General features: G+C 41.0%; 1 protein-coding gene across 1 annotated transcript in view; it reads right to left on the bottom strand.

Annotated features, from left to right (window-relative positions):
* Nucleotides 1-1,994: 1,994 nt before the first annotated feature.
* The window catches only part of ST8SIA1 (ST8 alpha-N-acetyl-neuraminide alpha-2,8-sialyltransferase 1), a 120,859-nt gene continuing 95,891 nt past the window's right edge, over nucleotides 1,995-26,962 (bottom strand). The window contains exon 5 of the mRNA XM_086466643.1: nucleotides 1,995-2,481. Within this exon, the coding sequence (XP_086322769.1) occupies nucleotides 1,995-2,481 (487 nt within the window). The remainder of the gene's footprint in view (nucleotides 2,482-26,962) is intronic.

The following is a 26,962-nucleotide window of genomic DNA, read 5'->3' on the forward strand; positions in this document are numbered from 1 at the left end:
GTTTATCAGAACAATCTCTAGAACGCTATTTAATCCAAATCTCCATGTTACAGTTTAGCACTGCCTTGTAATTCTATGAAACAGTGCCCATTTTATGCTTGGAATATCCATATTTAGAAAGAAGATTTTATTACGAAACATAGGTTTAAAAAGTAAAACATTATTTTTTTTCCCAGTGTCCTACACAGACAGTTGAATTAATCATATTTAAAGAAGAGCCACAGATTTTGCTTTTTTTTTTTTTTAATTATATCTATATAACTTGCAGCTGGTATTCTACAAAGAGAGATGTTGTCAACATATAATAGGACACATCTCCCAAAATACTAGCACTTTGGAGCTAAAACAGGTAGCACACAAAATTGTTGTGGAAACCTGACGACAGTTCTGTTTTAATACTTTGACTAGAATTTCACTACTAATGATGGAAGGATAACAAAGAACACTGATCTGGACTTTTAAAGTTAACGGTGGTTAACATCTTGCAGTTGAAATTGCACTGTGGACTGACCTGCTGTTGTCTTCTTGTCCTACAGTGCTAAACCAAAGCAAACAAACAAAAAGATTTCTCATTTACATGGCGTTAGGACCATCTGCTGCCCAAGTAATAACCCAAAATAAAACAATCCTTCGGGCGTTGTGCTGGCCGGAGCAGTGCATGCAATGCGCACGCTGACATAATTCACCCACTGAGAGGGAGAGGCTGCCTTACGTAAGGACCTGCCATTTTCTTTTTTTTTCTTTTTTCTTGCTGGCTATGCAGCTTTTCAGTGCTCCCAAAGGCTGTCTTATTTTTCAGACTATCTTTAACCAGAGACAATCTTGCGAGAAAAGTACAAGTCTTTAAGGCTAACGTTACAATCCAAGCAGAAGAGCTAGTCACACAAAGAGAAAGGATTTTCGAAGCTTCAACTCATTTTAAATGACACTTACATTCATTTCTGCAGTTTTTCTGCTATAAGCAAATGAAGAACCTCATTCTGCATTCCACTGAACACCTCAAATTCCCTTGACAGTCAATGGAACATCTGGAGTCCAAATGAATACAGAATTAATCCCTAAGGCTGGACAGCAAAACAGGTCATCCCTACTACAAAAGTCGCTGTGGAAACCAGGCTGCACTTCACTACTGGTTTTGTAACACACATTTTATTTTCAGACCAATTTCCCTTAACCAGCTCTTGCCCACGGTATAGCATCACCATACCTATAAGTGCAAAGACCTAAATATCCTGATAAAATCTACAACAGGTAGGTCCATCCATACTTAGTAGCAGGGCATTCCTAGGACATTCTTCTAACCAGATTCTTAGCACCCTTCACTCTCCCAAGAGTCTTCAGTGAAGTTGATGGTACTCAGCTCCTGGGGCTTTTAAGCCTTTCCTTTTCCTTCCATTGAGAAAAAAAAAAAAAAAAAAAAAAAAAGAGTAAAAGAAAAAAAAAAGGAAAAAAAAAGAAAAAGGAAAGAAGCAAAGAAAGTCAACAATGCACACTTGCTCTCTTACACACACACACACACACCCACACACACACCCCCGCCTCAAACAGAGAGGGGGAAAAAAAAAAAAAAAAAGGAAAAAGGAAAGTTGTATGAGGTGCCAATCTGGAATGAAATGGAGTTTTGAACAGACAGTCATATTTGGCACTGTCAGCAAAAGCTTGTGGGTGGCCCTGTGTACCTCCGAGCCTTAATGCCCTTTTTACATCAGTCATTTAAAAATGTCCCCCGGAAAGTTCAGCTGTGCTGCTTCTGCCATTGTTATCACAATGCTGCTGAATGGACTTGATGGAGAGATTTGCTTCCCCCACCCCAGTTCCATAAAGCACTATACATTAAGGACATATTCCATTTGTAGCTTCAGGTAGCATTTTTATGGTCCATGCAGATCCATGATTATCTTCCCTTTAAAAAGAATCAACAGAAAACAGAACTCTCTGTTGGAGAATATGGAAATTAAAAACTACTGGATCTCCCAAACCAACTCCTACAATCCTCAGGCAGAAGACTGGATTAAAGGGTCCTCACATGGTTCTAGCTGCATTCTCAGTACACCACTTTTATGAAGAAACCAGAGCTGCAGAAATTCCTCTGGCATGGCGTGGAATCCAGAATCGGGCAAGACATTGTCATAGTAATGATGGCTAATAAACTTCCCGTGCAGGTCCACCGAGAATGGCCAGAAGCCATAAATTGTTACTTCTTCACACAGACCAAGGGCGGCACTGACTAGGAAAAGTCCCGTGGAAAGCCGTTTGGCATGGATACCTTTGCTCTTCCAGAACTTGCCAATGTCACGCAGGAAATTGGGGTTGGCAAAAAGGACTGCCTGCTTGGCACCAAAGTCCTCCAGGGTGTAATAGACACGCAGAGAGGGTCCCGTCCCTGTCTTCATTGAGAAGGCTGGCATGTAGATGTAGCTCTGGTTGTACACCTTAACACTGTCCACAAATGCTTTTCGAGACCACAGCAGATTCTGGAACCTGTAAAACAACAGAGAAAAACAAGTTGGTCACACACAGGTTTTCCCAGTCATTTCAAAACCCAGCTAAAAGCTGCTCTTCATACACATATTTACAATTACCTGCACACCTTTCTTGAGCCCAGAGAAAGTCCAGACAAACTTCTGACTGTCTGACACTGCCTCTCTTCTAAAAACATAAACCTGAATAGACAGTTGAAAACTATCTGGTATGCTGCTAACTCCAAAACCCCAAACGTTTCTGATTTCATCTTTTCAAATGAACACTGACAGTTTTCCTGAAAATCAACAATTTTTAGCGACATTTTTCTTTCTGTCCAAAAACCAACATATATTTTCAGGCACAGGGATCTTTAAAAGGAATTTTAAAGCCCATGTTGTTCTTGTTTCTTAAAGGCATACAGAAAGGAATCCAAGTTACATGCTGAACATGCAATACCAAGAAATATTTAAATATAAACTTTGGACTTATAAAACTTGAAAGACTTGTAACAATTGTTTTTGTTATGCTTGTATAGTGGTTTAGGTTGCGCTACCATAGTAGTTAATTCTCATTCTGGAACTGAGAGAAATCTCAAAGAATATACTTTGTTACAAACAAGTAAAACACAAATCGATGAATTGTTTAGGATAAGTGGCACCACAAAAATTTAGCAACAGGCACCAAACAATATTCAGAGCTGGTGTTGAAGATGGCATGTTTTACACACTGAGTAGGTTTAAAAGCAACTGATATTTGGAGCATGCAAATTAAAGACTAGTTGGCAACTATGAAGAGGGCAATGTATACAGATTATTTCTCTAATACAGTCTTCTCATCTCTTGATATAAAAACTACATCAGGTTACAGGTTGTTAAATTGCCAATAGCTATTTGCTGATGTCTATTTTATCCCTGATATTAGACTTACATACTACTCCAAAACCAGTATTCTGTCAAGAGTATAACGTTTCCTTGCCATATGCTTCTGGATATGCCAAGATTAATGAGACATCTGGCAGAAAATCCTAGGCCGTTCACTCACACCAAAACCTGCACTGATGTTTGACCTGTCTTGATGTCCGACACTAAACAAATCACATCTCAGTAAAATATTAAAGTATCCCAAATACGTATCACTGGATCTAACTGATACGGAGGTCAGCCAGAGTCATGGTAAAATAAAATACCTAAAACACAAACTTGCTAAGTAACAGGAAGACTTGCTGTCCTGGGGTGTTGACTGCATTGGAGGGTACCTTTGCATGAGAAAGTCACTATGATTTACTCTCAATAATCTTCTTTCTTTGCAGAGTCCACGCAATCTTCAGAGCAAGCACTGTAAGCCCTCCCTGCCTTTACCACATAACATTATCTACAGCCTTCAGCATGCGGGCAAAGTTTACTACATTAAAAGCCCACTTCTGCACATGCCTCACACACCCTTCTTTCATTGCAGCTGGGTTGCTCTCCTGCATGCGATCCCTGATTTTCTTCTCAGCTCCTGAATGCCCGTCTTGCCCTTGTTGCTGCCCCCTCTTTCTCAGTTTCCTGCAGCTGAGGCAAATGTGTCATGACTGATTTCACAGTCACACAGCAGAGCAGTCAGAACAAGAAAGTTGAGACAGCAGCACTGGATTTTTTTTCCCTTCTCTGGTGCAGGCAGAGAGATAAGTATAAGAATATCTTTCTAAAGGGTTATGAAGAGATCAATTTTGCGTAGGGACCTCTGTGAAACAAGAGCAAGAATCACACACACAGCAAGATATACAGGTTTAAGCAGGATGCCAGGTGACCTCAAGAAGCATCAGAAAAAATTTCATCTGAAACAATTGCCAACAAAAAATACAGCTTCAACAGCACTGAAATGTCTCATGAACACATGCCAGGTTTTTTGAAGTCTTTGTTTTGGCAGAAAACTTGACATATTCCTAATAAGTTGAAAGGTTTTGTTGACATCTTCAACATGCAATATTTGGTCTCCTGATTTGCTCAAGTTTCTTTCAAAATTTCCTTCAAGTGGAATTAGAATAAAGCTGTTTTCAAGCAAACCCCTTGAAATTTGCCTGGGTCTTCATTACTATTTGTTCCGCAGATCTCCTCCTACTGCATGGTGCTATTTGCTAATGCAGACAAAGCTGCTGTCTTCCAAGCAAGACATAAATTCAACCTGAACATACAAAACAAAACAATAAAAACAATTTTGTAACTTCTTGCATTTAGCATAGCCAAGACACAGCTCAATATAGGAGGCCAGCCAAGACCAAGATGCCCTGGCAGAAATTCATTGTCTGGCTGTACTTTCTCATATGGGCCCTCTCATTCTGTTACTATTAGACCTTTAACTAAGTGTTCCCCCAAAGAGGCTTTACCATCCTCTCTTCCAAAGGAGTAGCAGGAAAACCTGTCAGATTATCAGGTGCAGGAGTCAGGTACATCCTATCAAACTTGTTCCATTTCCACTAGGACGCAGTCATTGAGGGTAAAAAAAAAAAAAAAAAACAAACAAACACCCTAGCTTAATACTTTTAAAAGTATTCACCTAGGTGCTCAGAGCCTTAGTATCCAAACCCTGTTCTAAGAACCCTAATTGCTCTTAAAAGGTAGAATAAGACCAGCAGCTTGCTTTCGGACTATTGGTCCCCCCATAATTTGGGACATTCACTGGGAGGTGGGTGATGCAGGTTCAAACTTCCTTTCACAGTAAAGGGAACTTGAGCACACAGCCTGATGTGATGGTGTCCTTGCACCTTGGCTGAGGGGAAGGCAGAGACGGGTCCTCTGTCACTCCTGGAAGACAGTTTCACCATGTCCTTTCCTCTTACAGCTATCTAACAAATTTCATTTCAGATGGCAAATAGATGTGGTTATTCTAAAACTGCATTTTTCTAAGAAATTTACCATTCACAGAAAAGCACTGTGCAGCTCAAAGATTAATACATTAAAATTGCTCAGATACAGTCACAGAGGGCCAGGGACTGTCTCTGAATATTCGTTATCATTGCCACACCATGTTCACATTTCTTCTACATGAATCTCCCCAAATGCCTTAAAGTAACAAGAAGTGAACGGCACTGCCCTAAGAGCGGTGCATGGGAAAGACTTCACACAGAAGGGACAGCATTTGTCATGCTACTGCAAACTGTCCTTCAGGAACATCATCACCTCCTGGAAATCCGTGCCTCGTTCAAATGATCTGGATTGCAATGTTGGTAGGCATCAGGCCCGATGCAACAGATGGACATTATACAGGTGGCCAGGAGCCCATGTAGAAACATAAAACATGCTGATTACGGCTGGTCTGATGGCCTAACACAGCCAAAAAGCTGCTGCCCATCTTGTGCTCCTCATGAGGGGAGATATTAGAAGCAAATTAAATTTTCTGTTCCCCATTTGTAAAATAGGAGCGCTGTCCAATTTTCTGACATTTCACAGGCTGGTTAGAAGCTGAGAAATCTGGGGACAAATGGTGTGTGTCAGCAAGTTTCTAGAAATGGTACTGGAAGCTCAAGCGTCTTTTCTTTTAACTCCCAAGACAGACAGGGAGTCCTGCAGGCAACCCCATTCCAGTGGTGGCTTTGGGTGTACCATACCACATTCATCCCTGCAGACAGCAAGGACGTTACTCCATGCCTGACAAAGAGACCAGGAGGGCTTTTCCTCCGCAGCTGACGTGTGAGCGTGACAATATGGGTTTTTCCCATTTGTCCTGGCATGGACACCACCAGCCTGGTGCAGTCCTCACATCCAGATGAGCACAAACCCCTTCCCTCATGCTGATCCTCACTCACACTTCTTTGAATGAGGAGCTGCTGGTTCCTAGCTCATGCTCACCTCTACCTGACGTGCTTTGAACATTCCATACTCTCAGTGGCACAGCCCAGAAGCTGTGCAGCTCCTCCCCATTCACCAGGCTTCAAAAGAAATGCATCAAATGATCCAGCTGCTCATGCAAGAGTGTATCTCAGGTGACATTATTCCCTCAGCTCAGGTCTGAGCAAGGAACAGCTAAACTGCTTCCAGGGTCATCCTCTGACCTTCTGCAGCCAAGCTCAAGCAAACACATGCAGGGTTGCCATCATTTAGGTAAAACTGGATCTGGAATCTCCTGAGCCCCGAGCAGCACCTACACGAGTTGCTCCGTAATTTGCAGTAATGCGTGCCGGCAGCTTGACGGCAGCCCAGAGAGGCGCCAGTGACTGTGAACGCTGGTGAAAGCAGATCACAGCACATTCAGCCCAGGCGCTTCACTTCCGCTATTCTCATTAATGGACAGTGAGCAAATAAAATCACAAGCAACACATTTTTGCTGCCAGGTCAATATGACAGATCAGCTTAAAAAGCACAGCTTTCAAGAGGCACGTGTAGGCACAGCTGCACAGATATCAGAGAAATAATTTCCCTGATACCAGCTGTAGAGTTCCCTCAAATGCTCTGCTCTTTTCCAGAGAGATGCATCCAAGAGAAAACTGCCACAGTACACTGTCATGACAGTACAATCAAAGACTTAAGAGCATTATGTGTTTTGGGGTTTGTTTTTAATCTGGTTTTAATGTTCTTATTGATATTCTTTAGCAGATATTCAGGGACAGGACTGCTCTCTGGTACTAAGAGATGACTTCCAGTAACCGCAAAGAATTTGCTGCAGTGACATTGAGCTAACCCACTTGCAGATAATAATGGCAGCATTTTCTTGCATCTTAGTTTCTTCTTGATCTCCCCAGAGAGTCCTTATCTCATGCCTGTGATGATATCCCAGTCACTTACTGTGTTGGCATCTGCAAAGTCAAAACAAGTTCAGCATTCTGGATTAATTGCAGGTTGACTTATCGGGGGGAAAAAAAAAAAATGAGTAATGAGGGGAACAGATCAGCTGCCAAAGAAATAGTATATTATTTTAAAATTAAGACAAATAGAGCTCAAGGGAATAGAGCAGAAGGCGTACAAAGACTTATCTATTTGTCCCTATGGCAAAGGACAACCTTACAAAAATTATTTAGATAATTTGATGTCAGCATTGGCCAAGAATGATTTAGCAATTTGCTGCAGCTGTTGGAATATGCTTACAGCTGTGGTCACAAGTCAGCTTGCAACCACACATCTGAACCTCCACTGTTGTGACAGAGGAGTTTTACTGCAGTCATTTCTCAGAGTGCTTTTATGCTTTCAAATACTGATGCCCTCCTTAATGCCCTGTGTTCCCATTCATACCATGCACTTCTTGATTATCTGCCCCTTTGGGCTTGTGTAGACAATCTTACTAAAACACAGACTGCATCTCAATTAACAGCACACTAGTTTCCGTGTGCTTATTCTCCACATAGGCTCTTTTAGCATGCATTAGGTGCAAGGTAGACTATTCTACTTGTCCTCACAAGGAGCCAGAAACGAGCACTTAAACTACTATAAATTGACCCCCTTTCTTGTTTTATTCCAGCTTCCCCAACTACATAAACTTCCTCACTGTTTATTTAGCCTCAGGATAGCTACCTGACTTTAAGATTCAATTATAATCCCATTAAAGTCAATAGCAAAACCAACTCTGATATCACTGGAAGTATGCTCAGAACGTCAGGCAAAAAAATTCAGGCCCACAACAAACTTGAGAGGGATTAGAAAAGGTATGAAGTAACACGATCAGTCATAAAGACTGATCATTAAACCAAAAAAATTACAGATGTTAAACATTCTCCATCAACGCAGGGGGATTTTATTTCTGTGGTAGATCCCCAGTGCTCTGCCTAATCTCATTTCAAACAGCTTCAGCACAAGGGATTCTCCCCTGTTCTCACTGCAGGTCCCTCCACAGGCACCATGGTCACCCACTCAAGACCTTGTGGCACAGATGGGGTGATGCTATTCCCATCTTTTCCTTCCCCTTTGCCCTCCTCCCTTCCCACCTGACTGCCCTTTATGGACCCAAAGACTCTCAGCAGAGATGCTAGCTCCTCTCAGGGTATGACTAAATCCCAAACTCACTTCAGCTCATCCCTTACGCACAGCCTGCTGAGACCTCATGCTGCCTCCTCTTTCTTATGGACACGGGATTCCAACCTTGAAGACCCTTTGCTTTCCTCTCATCTCTGGTCCCAAAGATTAAAGATAAATTAGCCTCGTGTTCCTTTTTATACACCTTTTCAACAGCTTTTTCCAGGTCAGGGATTCTGGTTACTCCCACCATCAGCTCCAAAGACCCAAAAGCAAGGAAACACACTCTTTCCACAGTGACTGCAGACTACATCTTTCTCCACCAGCCTTTCTTACTAACACTCTGTCCTTAGCACATGACCTTCAGAATAATCTGATGCACTCAGAAAGCCCAGTGAGACATTGCAGAGGGAGGCTCTAATCCCCATGAAGAGGTAGGCTCCTTTCATGACTGAATTCAGTATTAATTAGGGGTTTTTTTAAACCTCCACCCATTACTGCTCTTACACTGTCGCCCTGGGAATACTATATATAGTGCTGAGGGAAAGCTGACTCTCTGTTTTTCAATGGAACACAGAGCTATCCTATACACCAAAGTAATGAAACATTAAAATCAGTGTTCACTGGTATTTTGGGACTGTGTGTGATCCTTATTCTGCCAACTCAAATTAGAATGTGCTTTTAATAGCTACTCTTTCCAAAACCAGCAGAGCTAAACATCAATCCTTTCTGTTATCTGACAGCTTGAATCTTAGCTTTCGAAAGATGAGCTGTTCATCTTAGTTTGCTTCTTTGAAGACTGTGGCTGCTAAAGTCACACACAAGTGGAAATAATATGAAAGAATAGGCAGATCAGCATGGCTGTAAACTACTTGTATTGCCAAAATGAATTCGCTGAGTAGTATTTCTAAATCTTCTGAATACTTCACAGCTCTTACAGCTGAAAAGTCTGGAGGATGAGAAAACAGAGAACCAATGAAATCAGCTAGGGAAAAAAAAAAAAACAAAACAACAAACCAAGACGGAGCTAAGTCTGATACCTTTGGCATTTAATTTCACTGGACTGCATGCCAGAGCAAGCCTGTGAGAAGAAACATAACCAGATCACACATTTTCTCAGGTTTTAATGGGAAAAAGAACTGCAACAAAGCTCAGATATAGTCTTCAGGAGATTTACTTTTGATTAACACGGGCTCCCTAAGACAGTCTGCTGTGACTTTGGGACAGTAACCAAACAGAAACTGAACAGAACAGTGCAGTATTTCCTGCACATCTAGGTCTTTTACCCAACTGCTTTCCAGAAACAGGTCTCTAGATCACTGTCTGCAGTAGCACATAAAGCTAATAACATTATGCTTTCCTCTCTGTTCATGTTGGCCTTATATGCTTTGTAATTCAAATATAAAACATACCAAATTATTACAGCCATGAAAGACCTATTCGTGACTGAGAACACTTTTGCTAAGTCTTTTGAGTTTTCTGTTTAACATCATGACATCCTTCGCATTTTATTAATTTGCAAATGTCAGTGAAGATGACATTCAACTATATCCTGTCTTTGAGCTCTTTCCAAAGAGAACTCGATAGAGAGAGAAAACAGCAATGTTTGATTTCAATGTGTTTTCTTTTTAAAGATGCTCTGGACTGAAGAGAAATTATTTAAAGCAGTAGACACTTCAACGTGCATTACGGCAACAACTGTAACTAGGATAGGCTCTTTTTTTACATATATGAGCACCTTTTTAAAACTATAGTACATGTGGCACTGGTGATCTCTGAGATCATGCCACCTGGCGTGCAGCTGGAGTGCAGATCCCTACTAAACACCACTGTCAACTAAAAGCTTGATAATGAAAACAATTGTTCAGAGACGACAGGAATATGTGGTGAAGCTAAATATTTTAAATGGGGTAAAACAAATTCACACAACTATAAAATATGCAAAGGAAGATCTCTGTATTTCTTCTATTAGCCGCTTCCTCTGGGCAACCTCATCTGTTTTGCATCCCTAGGGCAATGAGCGTTGCAATTGAGCAATGAACTAGTGGCCACCTGAGTATAAGCAGAAGAGGTGATAAATTGCTCTAGAGCAGTTAGATTAGCAGAAGCCAAACACGAGGCTAAAAAGATAGAAAAGAGAGAGAAACAAACAGCAGTTCAACAGACAAGGAAGTCCCTCCAGCCCTTGGCACAAGAGCTCATGCCATTAGTAAAATCCCTGGAAATGAGCCAGGAGAATTCAAGGCAGCCCAAGGACTGCAGTTATAGACCTTGAAGTTACTACCTTCAGTTAGCTTTCAAAATGTCCCTTCTGAAGAAGTCTTTACTTTCATCTAATTCATCAATTTACCGCAATATTTCTCAGCAATTCTGGTGGTGTTCAGTTATGCCTAGAAGCATTCGTAGATGCTTCTCAAGGCTTCCAACAGTGTTTGAGATGTGTTGATTTGCTGCATATCAGATCTTTGAAAGAGCCCACCCTTCACTCTGCAACTTGTATGCAGACACCTAGGGAAAAGTAAGAACATGACCAGTGTGTTTTAAACTGAACATACAAGTATTTTCACCTCAGAAGATTTCCTGAGACTGGTGTAGTTTGTCAGTAACCCCAGTGAATCTTACTTCCAGATACTTGCCCAATCTCTTTTTCTCTGCATCCTTCTAACCAGTTATTTTACGAATGCCTTCCCTCTCACATCATGATTGCCCTGATCCCTTTGTCAAAAGCCTTTTAAAAATTCAAATAGACTTATCTACTGGATATAGATTACCTTTACCCACAAGCCACATAGATTTATCCAGGTGTTCACTAACATTATCTTATAATACAGTTTCTACCAGTTCAGCTAGTAGAGATGCCAGGCTTACAAATCTGCTTGAACTATTTTTAAACAGTGATCCTATTTTTAACACCTTCTAGTCTTCAAGTACCAAGGCAGTTTTAAGTGAGGAAGTACACACTACTGTTCTTCAGCACTCATGGGTGAGTCCAGTCCTGCCAATATGTTCACATCCATCCTGTACCTATATCATAAGTTCTCTAACAATTACCTGTTTCAGCCTGCTGAGTCTCCGCATGAACACAGGGAATGTCCTCAGTTTCTACCACAGTGAATGCAAATGCAAATAATTCATACAGCCTCCCTGTGTCTTCTCTGAGCACTTCTTTTATACCTGGTCATCAATTGACCATACACACACAGCAGGTGTGTGTGTCGGGGGTGAGTTTTGCTCTTTTTTGCTGGAAGGAGGATGAAGCACTAGGTTTTCATTCCTCCAGTTAGTTCTTTTTGGAAAATTTTTCTGCCTGCCACATAGATAAAATATTTAATCAGCCAGAGCTTATAACTAATTCTGTTTCCTTTGGAAACAACTTCAGCTTTTGGTAGGATGTTTCTCTGTTTCCATTAATCTCCCTTTTCTTTGCCCTTTAGTGATGTCAACTTCCTTTTACCTTTTCTTAAGGCTTGATAGATGCTCCTAGCACTGTCCTTCCAGTATGGTACCCTTAGGAGAGTTCACTGGCTTGAGCAGACCATCCAGATATATTTTCCAAGATGTATGGTGTTTAATGCTGGAGTATGCCACTTAAACTTCTTTTCAACGTGATTAAAACTGCCAAAGTTTCTCTTCAGCTGTTAGTACAGCCCGTACTCAATTTAAATCGCAAGAGCTAGAACACCCTTGGCAAAAAAAAAAAAAAAAAAAAAAAAATCGAAGTATGGATAGCTGAAACATGTTGGAGCTTCTGCTAATCTCTTCAACTCTTCTGTGAAAGTGCTAGAGTTCCTTCCACATTTTCTCCTCATTAAGCTCATTCAAAGCAGACATAGCGTAAGAGAAGCAAAAAAACAATACTTTATTTTTTTTCTTTTAAGGTAGCAGGAAATAAATTATATTTGCTAGGACAAAGTAATACTTTTGAAAGGCAGTGCATGTCACTGAGTACTTTACAGACCTTTATGCTGTAAAGATATGGAACAGTGAGGGTGAGTGTCCTCAGATGCTGACTGGAAGAAGCCTAAGAGTAAGAGATGCATATCTCTATGTCTTTAACTAGGCAGCTTTATTTGTGTTAAATTTTACAAAGATGTGAGATGACGAGAGGTTCCCATCTGATGGGAAGTGGAGCAAAACACTCAATTCCTTATTTCTCTTAGTTTCCAAGTGCCAGAGGAGGGTCAGTGGCATTGATACTATGTTATATAGGAGCAGCTTTGCAACTGTAGCTGGTGTTCTTCCCCTGTCACACATCTAGAGGTGCTATGCCTCTTGTTTTATATAACACACATTACCTCAGATGTGGTCCCACCTTCTCACATTCTGAAACACCAGGCAAGAAACCCTCTCTCTCTTTTGCTCCCTATCTCAGGGAACGGTCAATATCACTGAACCGGACGAAGCTTGACTCCAGAAGACAGTATCAGCAGGTTATTCACATGGGCGATGCAATCTCAGATATCAGTAATGCGTAAAGAAGTGTCTTTCAATCCCTCTTGTTAAAGCTAATTTTATTGGACATACAATACTCATTAAATCGGAGAGCAAGACAAGAAGACGGTGACCAACTAAACTGGTGGTGGAGTCACCCAGCCTTCAGGCCCTCCGTGTTTAGTCACACAAACTGGAACAATACCACCAGATGACACTGATGGCACCAGCCTAGCAAGACCCTTTGCTGATGGTTAGTTAGCACTGCCCCCTACTAGACGAAAGACAGCGGTTTAAGTCCACACACACAGAAAAGAAAACTGAACTTGGGCCTACCACACCCTCAGTGACCAAGGAGGCTATTCACCTCCCATAAAATATGGCATCTGGCTCAGCCAGTTTTCTGAACCAAGGTCTATGTTGTTCAGCTGAAACTACTCAGTCTGGTTTTGTAAATTTAAACTTAAACTATATTATCTGGAAGTTTTAGTCAGAAAAAAAAAAAAAATACATCTAGCCCTAGCTTAATTTCTTTTTATTTGACTTAGGTTTTTGCACCAATTCCCTTCATGAATGTGGCAAAACATTACTCCAACAGGAGTTAGACTGAGGTGACCCACTGATATCACATGGGTTGTGGAGGAGAAGGTAAGCACCTTACCAACAAGTGCTGTATGTGAAACTATGGTCAAACTATAAAGTCCTGGATGTGTGCCTTTTCTCATAGAAACTCAAAGAACATCAGCTCTTACAAATGTTTACATTCAGCTGATTAAGAAAGTTGCCATCTCCTGCAGAATCAAGAAGACTTCTTTCAGATTCAGGCAGCACAATAAAATAGTCTCCTTTTCTTTAATGCTCAGAGTAATTAATACTGAATTACAGTAGAAATTCTATCAAAGAACTTCTGACAATCACATTAATACAAATAACTTCCACATGCTTTATATGATTACAATAAATACCAAAGATGTGAACACAGACTAAGCCATTATTTTAAAGTATTACTGAATAATCAAATAGGAACAAAAGCTACCATTAGTGGCTTGTCTCCCAAAAGCAGCAGTAACACATTACCTGAAAAAAAACCTAGACTTGGACCTAACAACCAGGCTAAAGGGTATTTTGGAGTGAGGGGGAAGGTATGGTCTGGGGTCTACCGCACAACTTAGAAACAAGAAAACAGAATACCTTAAGGGCATCCATTTGATAAGGCCAAGGTATTTTTCAGATAAGGCCAAATTGTAGGTTTGAAAGTAGCTGTAAATGTCAAGTCTGTCAGCAGCTCTGAAGAACCTGAGGTTGGTCACGAATCACACAGGAAAAACAACAGCCACAGCCATAAACTCCCCCTTAAGGAAGTAGTTACACTCCCAGAAGGTTTCCAAATGCCAGGAGGATCATTCAGTGATCAGTTGCTTTGGCTGATAGACATTTACATCCCTAGCAGCTCAGTACACATATTTCCAAAGCAGCTAAACAGCACAAGCGGTGAAATTCAGCCTCTTGTTTTACAGACAGGGGCCAGAATGGTTTGTATGTTGATGTGCAACACTTGGGAGCTATTGCTGAGGTTTTTATCAAGGGGCTTTATCCAGATAATGATTTGAAAAACAAATACACTTTTTAACGAGCAACATATTTTTATCTGAATTTGCCTGAAGGCCAAAATTTCCCCTCCCTAATCTGCCACTCTAGTAAGCCACAGTGCACAGTGCTGCTTTGCTTTACCAAGCTAGACATAAGGAATTTACGTATTCCAGCAAATCTAGCACTTTGCTTGTAGTATCAAGTCCTCTTCAGACCAGTCCTGCTTGTAATAAAAATTAGACCACTTCTTCTACTTCCCACCATGTTTGCATGTTTTATGTTAAAAAGAACAACCTAAGGAATGTTGCATTTTAACAGATTCCTCTATTTTCAACACACCTTGAAATATGTAGTAGAAATATGACCATTAAGGTCCTGTCTTGATGCTTTAAATTGACAAAATTCCCCTGATCTCAATGGATTTACACTAACTTTCATCAAATCAGTATGTAGGTCAGTCTTTATGAGATCATATGCCATATAGTTAAAGTTTCAGAAACCACCAGTACACTGCATTATTCAAGAAGCACACTGTGAACATACAACTGAAGACAATGATATTATCTGGATGCACAAGGCTATGCAGATGATTCAGTCAGCATAATCATTTGCATTCCTGAACCTTGGATGTTTAATGCACCAGGAGAAATGAGGGATGTCAGCAACTGTGCTGCAGCATGAAGTGAGAAAAAAAAAAAAAAAACAACTAAGCACACTTCACCGATGCTCTGGCTGAAAACTCCTGTTGTGTTCTGTTCCAGCAGCCATTCCCAGCTTAATGGACCTAGGATTGTGGAGTCAAAAAGCATAAACAATTTGCATGAGGGCATACCAGTGTGCCCAATGAATTTCCTTTCAGAAAGCTAGTTGTCAAAAAAGTTCAACCAATACATGCCACCTACTTCTCTGGTTTATTTTTCTCAATGCCATTCTCTGCAGTCCAAAGTGCTAGAGCATTAGGCACACACAGGGCAGATGCATGACCCAGTTCAGCTACAGTTTACCAGCCACCAAGTCTCTTGGGATAGCCCAGCAGCAGGATCTTTTTCAGCACAATCTAACTTCAATTGTTCATGAACAACTCATTTGCATGTAGCAACACGTACAAATTTCCCCAATAGAAAGGGGAACAAAGGCGCAGGAACAAAGAACCAGAGGGATCACCTGGGTTTACAGTTTCTGCTGTGGCTGGGTCAGGGACACACTGCAGACATTCTGACAGAGCTGAGATGGCAGAAGGGAACCCAAGGAGGAATGGAGAAGATGCAGAAGAAAAAGCTTGTTGGAAATCCTGCAATGTCAGCACTGTAAGAGATGCCAGCTTCAGAAGGTTCTTTAGGAGCTTCCAGCAGCCCTGAAATGCTTTGTAATGTCCTGTAACTAACATAAAACCTGTGATAAAGAAAAGCTACAACTGTCAGAAGCTGAGGAAAAAAAAAAAAAAGGCAGAAGAAATCAGGGACATCACTAGCGTCCTCCTGCCTCTAAACTACAATGATATTTTCTATAAAAAAAGCTCATAAATTATCTTTAAAAGCCATCTGTGGCTTATATAGCAAAATCTATGAGCACACCCATAGTTCACGAGTGACATGGAGAAAACACCTCTTGCTCAGCCCAGCTGCAGAGATCGGTTTTCTCCCAACACTTTCTTAAAAATTATTTCTCCTTTCCAGCTCAGGATGCTCAAGCTCCAGCTCTCAAGCCCCACCCAACAAGGATCCAAACTCAGTGGTCTCAGTTGGTAAGACTGGATGGTTCAGACCTGCACAAATTGAGACATAGAAAGTCAAATGTACAGGCAAGTGAGTGCAGCTATACCATCCCCACTGTCTAAGCCTTGTTCTAAAAATTCTCCTACCCGAGATAACAGCAAGAACTTATGCAAGCATCCCTTTTCAGGACAACAGTTTTGTACAGGCATACCTTATAACTGCTGGGGACAAAGTGCTGTAATAGTGATGAGAAATTTATTGTTGCCATTAAATTAAAAAGGACCTCAAAGCCAGCAGAAGTGCTGGATTCCTGATTGCTCACATAGCTTAATGATGCTAGCTCACTCTTTGGCTCTCTTCCAGGTGCTCCAGCTAGTTCTCTCCAAGACAAATATGCTACAGGGACTCAATCAATGTCCTTGTAAGCCAGTCCATGCTGCTCGGCATTGGAGCCACGGATAGGTCCCTAGCCCTCTCTGTTTACCAGTGTAGCTACACCTCCACTGTACATCAGATAAGGCAAGTGCACCAGTGCAGTGCAAGAGAGATGAGAAACAAGCCCCACGTTGCCATTGTCACAAGCTGCCTCTGGGTCTACAACTGGGGCAGCACAGGAAGGCAGCCAGCAGACCTGTCTTTAGGCTGTGTAGTTTTTACTAGCCAGGAACAACCAATGTGGATCTTAGTGGTGACTGTACAAGTCAGTCTGGGATCCTACAAGGGAATAAAAGCAAAGCCCTGAACACTTTGCTGCTGCGAGTCCCCACACTGGTAAAAGGTTCATGATCATGCATGGGTACAGCACACACACAAGCTTACTGAGCTGAGCTGACCAAAGGCAGTGCTTTGCTTTCCTGCCAGGTTCACATCTGAAACTGGGAGTAAACTTCGTGCTTCAGATATTGCGTGCAGGAAAAAAAAACAGGGCAAGGGCACCAAAGGGTGGGGAAGGGGCAGAGCACTGGTCTCGTTTGGGCTGTACCAAGCTGTGATCTCAGGGAGGAAGGACTCGAGGAAGGACAGTAAGTAATTGGCTCCTTTTGAAGGATCACGGTGATGTATTCCCCAGTCTCACAGGAGGGGACGGAGTATTGTATAATAGCCATTACAGCACAATCTGTGCACTGTCAACAGTTTTTTATTTTATTTTTACATTTATGCTGAGTATGGTGCTATATGCTTTCAGATGCTTTCAACTTCCATATGCGTACAATCTCCCACTTAAAATACCCTACTTGTCAACTTCCCGAACTTAATTTCCTTTTGGAAAGTTCCTGCAAGATTCAAGTAGCCACCTTCTGATTTGCTGTCCTGAGTCATGAAAAAAACCCTCGACTTTCTCCCACAACAACATTCTGAAACTTCACAGCAAGATACATTTTCCAATATAAATATGATAGATTAGCAGCCCATACCTTCCACACAAAAACCTAATTAAAAAACCACCACACTCATAGCTGTTATTTTTAAATTTCTACTAAAATAAAATGCCCAGATTCAAATTCTACTATTAATTCATTCTGGGGCAATTGGGAAAACGATTGATGATAAAGAATAAAATTCTAGGATCACAATAATCAAACACAAACTCACAATTTAAAAAGTTATGTTACCAGTTTTACACTTCTAAATATACAACAGTATTTTAAATAAAGCTCAAAAATAACTTAATCTAATTTGTATTAGAAAGCTCCTTATATACATTTCTCTAACATTAGCCTTGAGCATTCACAGCTAAATCATAACTTCGCAAGAAATCTAGTACATAAGAATAGCTTATTACAACCATAATAGAAGTTACTTTCTCATTTTCCTTCCACAAGTCCTCATATTTCAGTGGCATAAAACTTTGAAGCATCTGCACTGCTATTTGTGTGTTTGATGGAAGATTAGTGACTGTCATTAGTGAAGCACACATTAGCTAAGAAATCAATTAAAGCTGAAAACAGAATTTTGCTAAGGAGTTTTCAGCTAGTATACTAGGAAAATTCTCTCTGTGACCTACATGCCAGGAATGGGCTACAGAGGAAGATAAAAAACTGTTCAGTCTATTTTTCCACTTCCCTCTATTCTCAAGGTCACTTGAAATTGCTATTACTTTTTTAATTGCTACTAAAATAAAATGCCTAGACTCAAATTCTACTTTTAATTCATTCTGGGGTAATTTTTCCTTCATGAGAACCTGCCCTGTTAAATTGCACTATGCATACTGACAGCTTGACTTTCTCCATCCTGCTTTATCTTTCAGAAGTACCATTTGGTTCCCTCTCAGCACAATGACAGCCTTTGGCAGGTTTCCGTTTCCTTTTCCAACAAACCAGCCATTGTGGAAAAATGGTGAAACAGAGATGAAAAATTCCAGCGGATCAGCTTTAACCTACCAAAGTGCTCCATGCATCTTGAAAATCACCATGCTTTCACTATTTACTCTTTCAAATCAGAAATTAAAAAAGCATCACTGCTAGAGGAACAAAAAACAGGAGGCAGGAATAGAAATGAAGTATTAGGGTGGCATATCTTTCATTTAACTAATTCTGTAGAAGTTCGTGCCTGTAACACATTCCAGACCAGATGGCAGAAAACTGCCATGAAAAGCTGATTAAAACAAACTTCCTCAAAAAGAGAGTGACCAAACTTAGTACAAAAGCAGTCTGTGCCATTTGCTATGTTATCCAAATAAGACAGTTGGAACTCATTGCAATCATTCAGCTTTTCTCCAAAAGCTACATATGATACAGAAACTCAATCTTTAAGTTTGAATGTGTCTAACTTAGCTGGGGAGATTCATGTGGGAAGGAATACTATTCCTTTCCTTTTACAGACAAGTGCGTTTGCTGGTATAAAATGTAAAGACAAAAATCCAGAGAGAATCTATCATCTTAAAAATAAAATTTTACCCAAAAAGCATGTTTAGAAATCACAATTTATTATTTTTGTAGTATAAGTATTCTCTTTAAGAATAAAAAAGCAACTTTTTCCTGCTTTTTCTTCCTGTTACTTTTGAGAAAGACAGGGAATAAGCTGACTCTTCTTATGTCTTACACATCAGCAGCTCAGTTTCTTAGTAAGGATTGCGCCCACCTCCCTTTTGGCTGTTTCTGGGCAATAGATCTGAGCTCAGATGAAATCTATGATACTTCTTGCAGAGTACCAGAAGAGGATAAAAACAAGATTGCCAACATTTTTAATCACTCTCCATGTGCTGGAGATTTCAGTATGCTTTCCTCAAAGGATTTTTCAATTTCCTACTGTGATGAAGCAGTGAAAGTACCTAACAGGCAAAGACAGGAGACATGATCTGAAAGACAGGATTAAGCACATATGAATGCCACCTGCACTTGGTAATAAATCTGGGTGAGCTCATCAAGGCAGAGAAAAAACTGAGCATCCTGGAGGCTAGCTTGAGTGGCAAATACAAAAGAAACAAGCCACCATGAGCTTTGTGTTTAGAGGTATGAAAAGGGATTTTCGTTCTTGGTAGAAAACACTGATTTCCGGCACATGCTTCCCCTAACATTCTTTCCCCTCGTGTCAGTCTTTAGGATGTTTCTGCCAGGACCTTTGGTTATCTTAGTCAGCATAAAATATTATTTCCTCTTTCTACTCCAATCTACTGTTTTCAGCTGCTATCTCTTTTTTTCCCTGGTTTGTCTGGAACAATTGCATAAATCTTTCTACCCTGCCCGTACTCCTCTCTCCCTTAACACATCTGGTTCTTACATACTCCTTCACTAAATACTTCAACAACTGATTTTATAAAAGCTTTTCCTTCTTTAATGTTTTTTAAATAAAAAATACTACACGGTTTTATTTCTTTTTAAAATAGTTTTTTAGTTCCTAGACAAATCAGGAGGAAAGTAGGAAATGTGAAGGTATGAGGAACGAGACTGTCTGCTTCCTTAAGGGTATGCAGTCAAGGACCTCTTCAATAAATAAAAAACAGTAATAATTTTTTTTTTTAAATAGTAAAATAAGAGGATAGGAAGAAAAGGAGAAATCCAAAAACAAGAGCATAAAAGGACACAACCCTGACCAACAAATGATAAGGGAGGCAGTGAGGGGAACCAAACCTGGTCAGTCAGACTAATTGATGAGGGTATGAGGGAGTGTGAGAACCTACAATTGCAAAAGCAGCAGCCATGTCCCTTCAGCCCAGGCAGAGACCCGGGACCCCTGGTGCCCAGGGCACTGGGCTGGGCTCCAGCAGCCAAGGCAGGAAGGCCCTGGCCGGGGCTGTGAGAGGAGGTGGTACTCCTAGCACCCTTTAACAGGAAAAATATTTTTCTTGCCTTGGAAAGATAATAATATAATGTTTCATTTCACTCTTTTATTTTTACTCAAGCCAATAGAAAACACTCTGTTTGCATTTGTTACCCTGCATGTCATGCTTATCTACAGATGTATCTTCAATACATCCCAGAGAGGGATCTTAGCACATTTTGCAATACAAAATCATTTCCTGACTGCCATCCTTTTTTGTGCTTATACCTGGACCTTTTTTTATGTTTGCTTCTGGACCTCTGGTTATCCTTATTGCAGACCATTTAGAAAATGTCAAAATGAACTATTTTTTTTCTTGAACAAACTACTACTGTCTTGAGAAGAACTTGTAAACAGCTTTGGAAGGCGCAAAAATGTAGTAAATTGTACTTCTCAATTAATAAATTATTCTTCCGGAAAATGTACCCCAGAGCTATCCAGAAGTTGCAGCCCCACCATCAAGGCATGGGATGGGTACTGTTTATAAGCAAAAAAGTCAGTTACGGATCCCAACACTACCTCCTGTACTGCGAAAGGCAGTAATAATCCAGGTTCTGGAAATCCTTTCAAGACAGCTACGTTCAAAATTATGCTCATGATATATTAATGCTTTATAACCACAAGCATCATAAAGACACAGATTCACACCTGAACGATGAACACAGCTTCAGAGCTCAGATCAAAAATCAAAACTGCATCTTTTGTCCTTTCCCACCCACCCTCTCCAAATCGCAAACATTATTTTAAAAGAAAACACAAAGAAAACATGTGGCTTAAATTCCAAGGACACTGGGCAGAGACAGCCCCCCCCAGAAGAGGACTGGGCTAAAAAAATCAGAGCAAGAAGGAGTCAAGACTGGTTAGTGAGCAGGGCACAGCTGTCCTACTCCATGCACAGACACACCAGGAGGAAAGCACGCTCTGAAACAAAACACTGCTGCCCTAAATAACAGACTGTGATAGCCAGGGACTCAGCATATGCATGGTGGCCGTTGCTGACAAAGGGTAATGACAAGGATGGTCAGCAAGACATGCTCAGATACTTTAGAGGTAACCGGGTTCCTTGCAGATTCTTGCAGTTCTCTGCGAACCAGAGGCAGAAACTGCGTCCAAACTTAAAACACCTTTAAAAGTGGATTCTGACAGACTAAGGCTCTCACTGGTGCAAATCATATGCACATTTTCTGATGAACAGGGCATAAACAGGGAATGTTGGTGAGCAAGAAGTCCTTGTAATCCTTGAATTGCTGATCTCAGATGCAAGTTCACCCATGCTGGCTGTATAGTGGGAAGCAGTCATCCTAAGTATGTTGCATCTTGTGACTGAGTGAAAAAGCACTGCATAAACCCCATGTCTCATCAGCTCAACGGGAAACAGAGAAAGCTATCATGAGACCAAAGGACAATGGCCAGAAGCAATAATTAAAATGTATGTAGAACTAAACAGCTCAGAGATGGTGAAATATGGAACCCCCACTGTCACGGTATAGAAACAGATGCCATCAAAGAAAAGAGACAACAACTTCTTTCAAACAAAAGGGTCTGATCCCACTCCTAGAGATCCCAAAAATAAACTGTTCCCTTCAGCATACAGGAATACACTGCATAAATCAAATGTGGTAAGAATTGTCTGGAAAGTGAAGCTGTCATCATTTGATGAAAGTGGACTTATTATCCAGCTGCATCATTGTCACACCACGAAATTCACTGGCATGAAGTTATTGAAACCTAACAAAGATTAATTCAATATCACCCTGATACATATCCCAAGTGAATGTACTTTTAAGATGATATATATCAGCTTAGCTTGAGAGATTACATTTATCCTTGTAAATTTAGGGGATGATGGATCGGTATATGATGCACCAGCAGTGCGCCCTGAATGTGTTATGACAAGTAATCTGCTTGCCAGCAAAGAATAATGCCTTATCTGACGCAGGGATCTTACATTGAATGCACTGGTTAGACAACAGAATTATTGAAAATGGCAAAAAGTCTGCCAGTGCAAACAGTGACCACATCCAAATCCCCGTCCTGTGCCTAAAGTGCTGAGGCTGCACCTACTATTGAAAGATGTTATGTATTTGACGTAGTTACACTGCCCTGATTTGGGACTACGGAAGTGTGCTGTGGGACAGGAACAATGGACCAAACGCCTGCTGCCTGAGCAACGCTGCTGATGTCATGTCTGACTTCAGTGGAGTCGCTCCAGGATTCTTCTCAATTAGGGCACAATTAGTCCAGCAGCGGCATTCTGAAACATGCACGCTTGCCAGAGGAAGGAGTAGAGGAAGGAGTAAAGGAAGAGAAGAGGAATCTCTGGGACCTTATCCAAGCCTTTTGGAGTCAACAACACTCTGTCAGCCTCACTAGACCCCGTGTAAAAAATGAGCCACAAACCCTGAAGGATGACCAGTTGAAAAACCTCCTTTGCCTTTAACTACTTAGACCCATAATTAAATATTGAAAGGACATGTGCAGAGATGCCTATCACACAAAAAACAACAGGAATGATGAAAACAAACAATTTCACCAGGAGCACAGCGAAAACACTGCAGCTGCAATCATGAATAAAAACAAAGCCCCATCAGCACAGCCTGAAAGCCTGCCCATACAGCACAAATGCAGGTGGTCAAAGATCAGGTATAATAGCATCATACTGGTTTTTAACTCCCCAAGGCAATGTCTTGCCCAGTAGATGGCCCATCCTCTGGCTTTTTCTTTGTTAACATGTTTCTTGGTCTCTTTAACACGCCGTCCTCACTCTGCAAAAAAATTGCACTGTGCAAAATTATCTCTGCCTTGAAGCATTTTGAGCATGTTATGAAAAGACGTAGCTACACAGACTAACACCAGTTAGCAGATGCAGACTAAGAGGCTAATCATGCCTTTGTTGCAAAGCTGGGGTTGTAATATAATGAAGCAAGCAAAAGGCAGAGACAAAAAAGATGCAAAGGTTACATAGACCACCAAGGAACAGGCCAAGGTCAGAGCCAGAGAAAAGATGCTTTGAGAGATGCAGCATAAAAGCAGAGCAAGTGAATTCCCAGTAAAACATCAAAAAAGCAGATGTGGAAATAAATTTTTAAAACTAGCAACGTGCAAACCACAAGGGAGTCACAGGTAGAGTCCAGCTTATGAAAGGTTGAGAAAGACCTAAAATGACACAGGTTTATATGTAAATATAAACACCTTTCAAAAATCTCTCCATTGCATTCCCTGGGCTATGGTTCATTTCCAAAGGCTCCAAACGTGATAGGGTTTCTCTGAACCTTTTCAAACTTTGGTAACATCTGTTAGCAAAATCTTTTCTCTCTCTTCTAGCACCAGTGAACATTAATCTAGCCCCCACCACCATCCCTACAAACTACATGCTGACCCACCACTGAACAGTTACAGTTTCATCATCCAGCTGCCTCCTATTTCATTGAGCAGAATCATAGGGCTAGTCAGATGACAGCTTAATTAAGAAAAGGATGTGCTGGTGCCTATAATTCTATAAATGTTCTTCATGATGAACTACGACATTTTCCCTCCTTTTTTTTTCTAGTTTTATCACTATTCTCATGCTCAGTAAGTGGTGTCTGAAATGCTTAGTACAGCATGTCCCCAACACAGGCTCTGCAATGAAAAGGTTACAGTTCAGGAAGGAAAACAAAGCAGACTTATAGACACTGTTGAGACACCAAATGATACAGAAGAAACATATCTCTCATGGCTATAACTAAAGCCTCAGAGAATATGAGGCACATTGGGTATTTTTATGCTCTTTTACAGACACTAAGCAAAAACAAAAGACAAAGCAGTGGCTACAGAAAGGAATTAAACCCTCCAATAGAGAGACGCATGAAAAATATGATTTTTAGGAGACTTTGCCAAGAGTTCTTCATACCAGAGTTTCTCCAGCAGCTCAAGTGTGCAGCATGACAATTTTACTCAGCTGTGGATCTGCTGTTTGTGCATGCATGTGTTTGTGTGCTGTGATAATGTGGCTTAATGATTACAAATGGGGACCTGGCCCAGCCTGTGTTGTTGCATGTTCTCTACTCCCATTAATCTCTTTGAAATTGTTGGGGGGATGGTGGGGAAAAGACAGATGAGGAGGAAGGAAATCTATGGCACGTTTCAGGATGTGCTCAGCTCCTCAGAGGAGAGGCCCATACGGTCACAAGGAAGAGAAGCCAAGAAAAATGCACTCAGGGAACAAACCCTCTCAAAGAAGGGCAGTGTATTTTAAACACTGCACAATAGGTGGAAAAGGGTAACCAGGCAAATTCCTCTGACAAGCTACTTAAAAATAGGAAGCCACGAGTGATTGACAGGTAATCACCAAAGACAAGGACAAGGCTAGTGGAATGGTAAACCAAAGCAGAAGGAGAGCTGACGGGCTTGTTGCATTGTTTTTAAATACTGATTTAAAGGGCAGAAACAAGGAAAAAAAGTAAAAAAAGTCAGACAGCATCCAACTGCTTCTGATGTGAAATGAATGGGACTCATTTGCAATTTTTAATTCATTCTGTCACCCAAGGAAAGCTGCTGTTTAGTGGAACCAGGTGATTCCTGCTAAAGGCAGAGTTTAGCAAGACGTAAAAACATGCATTGCAGCTGCTCCTGAAGATCCAGAAAGTCCCTTTGCCACGCCTGTAAGAGAAGCCACAGCTGCAAGTGCGAGGAGTGTTCTGCCTGACCTGTCTCTCACACCAGAGGGAAACCAATCAAACCAAAAACCAGAGAGAGAGAGAGAGAATCTGCCTCCTGGTCAGTACCACGGAGCTTTTCTGAACACGGTTTTAACTGCATAGTAACAATTAATAACCCCTTTGATCTAGACACTATTTCTCTATATCACAAAACCTCTCAATATCTTCATCATGACTGACTGTGAGGGCTTTTCCTCATCAAAGGCCAGGCAGACCAAGGACATCCTCTATCGTTAGGCTGATGATGAGATATCTATGCAAATTATTTTGTAGCTAGGCTGATGAGGACGGACTGATTTTTGGTGGTTTGTTAGAGGCTTCAGGTTTTGATGAGCAAACAGCAGTGAATCAGCTAGGGCTTTTCCTATTTCCCATTTCAAACCTACAAACAATCTTCTTCAGGGTTTCAGGTTAACCAGTGGGATCATGTCACGCGTAGTGCTGGAACTCACACCTGCATCTATTTTCAAACAAGTGCTCATGGAAGTTTAAGACTCTGGAATAACCATTTTTGACCGCTGCAAAGGGGAACTCTGGGGAAGAAAAAGCAAACCTAACTATCACCTCACATGCCTAATTCTGCAGGAATTTGATTTATAAATACATATATAAATACTCCAATTTTATTTCATTCAGTCAGAAATGGGAGTTGTAATTGCGACAGTAAAAGCATTTATTTTACTTATGGGAACACTAGCAAAGTAATAATTAAACTGAGACAGTTCAGTAACATTCTCCCTACCCCACAAACCTCTCTGGAGGACCCTTGTCAGTTGACTTATAGCACAAAGTAAAATTTCATAATGTTTCCTGACAAATTATTATGTAGCAAGTACCTACACTGCACAATATTTCTTGCTACCTCCCTCTCTCTTTCTCTCCTAAATCAGCCTTTCTTCCTTGCCTTCCAACAGCATCTCATGAACACTCAGATGTCACCACGAGCCCGTTTCCCAGTGCTTCCTCTTCCTATCCCTGTTCCTCATTTATGTTTGGACATCCTCCACAGTACAATAATGCACAGGTGGCTCTCACCACAAAAATAATACACAGCGCTTGTATTGACTGATTGTGTTGATTGCCTTGAAACAAGGTCTCCAAGAACAAGGAACTGCCTTATTAGCTGTGGATCAAGGGTATTTTTTGCCTCTGCTTCCCAGGAAGCGATGTCCAATAGGAACCAAAGCCTAATGTTGTAATTGAGTCAAAGATCAGTAAGGAAATAAGCTTCAATCATCTTAGGGATTTCAAACAACAGCTTTCACTCTCAGATCTCTTGAGCACACATTTACAGAACTTCTTTCATTTAATTTGTAGTGAGATGAAGGAGAAGTGAGTGCAGAACAACATGTGAAGGCCAAGTAGTTTTACCGCTTTCACCTTCATTATTGAACCGTTGGACAAAATATTTCTTTCCTGGGGGTAGATCTACCGCCAGAAGCAAGGCAGACACACCATCCCTTTCTCTGTGACTCTGCTAAAGGTGCCAGACATATTATGCTGGCCTAGGGCTGGGAGAAGAAAGGGCTGCTTGTAATAGAGAAGGAAATAATCAAGGACCTCTGCTCCTCTTTCAGTCCTGAAGCACTCTGGATCATGTGTTTGTCTCAGTTTATCAGTGCAACAACCAAAAAATATTTTCATTTTTGTGAAGAGAACATTTTTGGTTATCTGGGGAGAAAACCCTTGATATTGAAAACACCTGTTTCCTATCTATTTTTAGCTAGCACGGCTGTTGTGTAATTCAGGGATCAACTTCTCACTTTTGCTGATTTAAGAAAGCTTTACTGTAAGCTCCCCCTCTCATTCTGCGACAGGGAACTCTTAGCAAGAGCATCTAAGCTTTTGCAGTGCTGAGGCAAACAGGATGATGCCACTC

This window comes from Leptosomus discolor, chromosome 1 (genome assembly GCF_034619465.1).
Source record: "Leptosomus discolor isolate bLepDis1 chromosome 1, bLepDis1.hap2, whole genome shotgun sequence".
Lineage (NCBI taxonomy): Eukaryota > Metazoa > Chordata > Aves > Leptosomiformes > Leptosomidae > Leptosomus > Leptosomus discolor.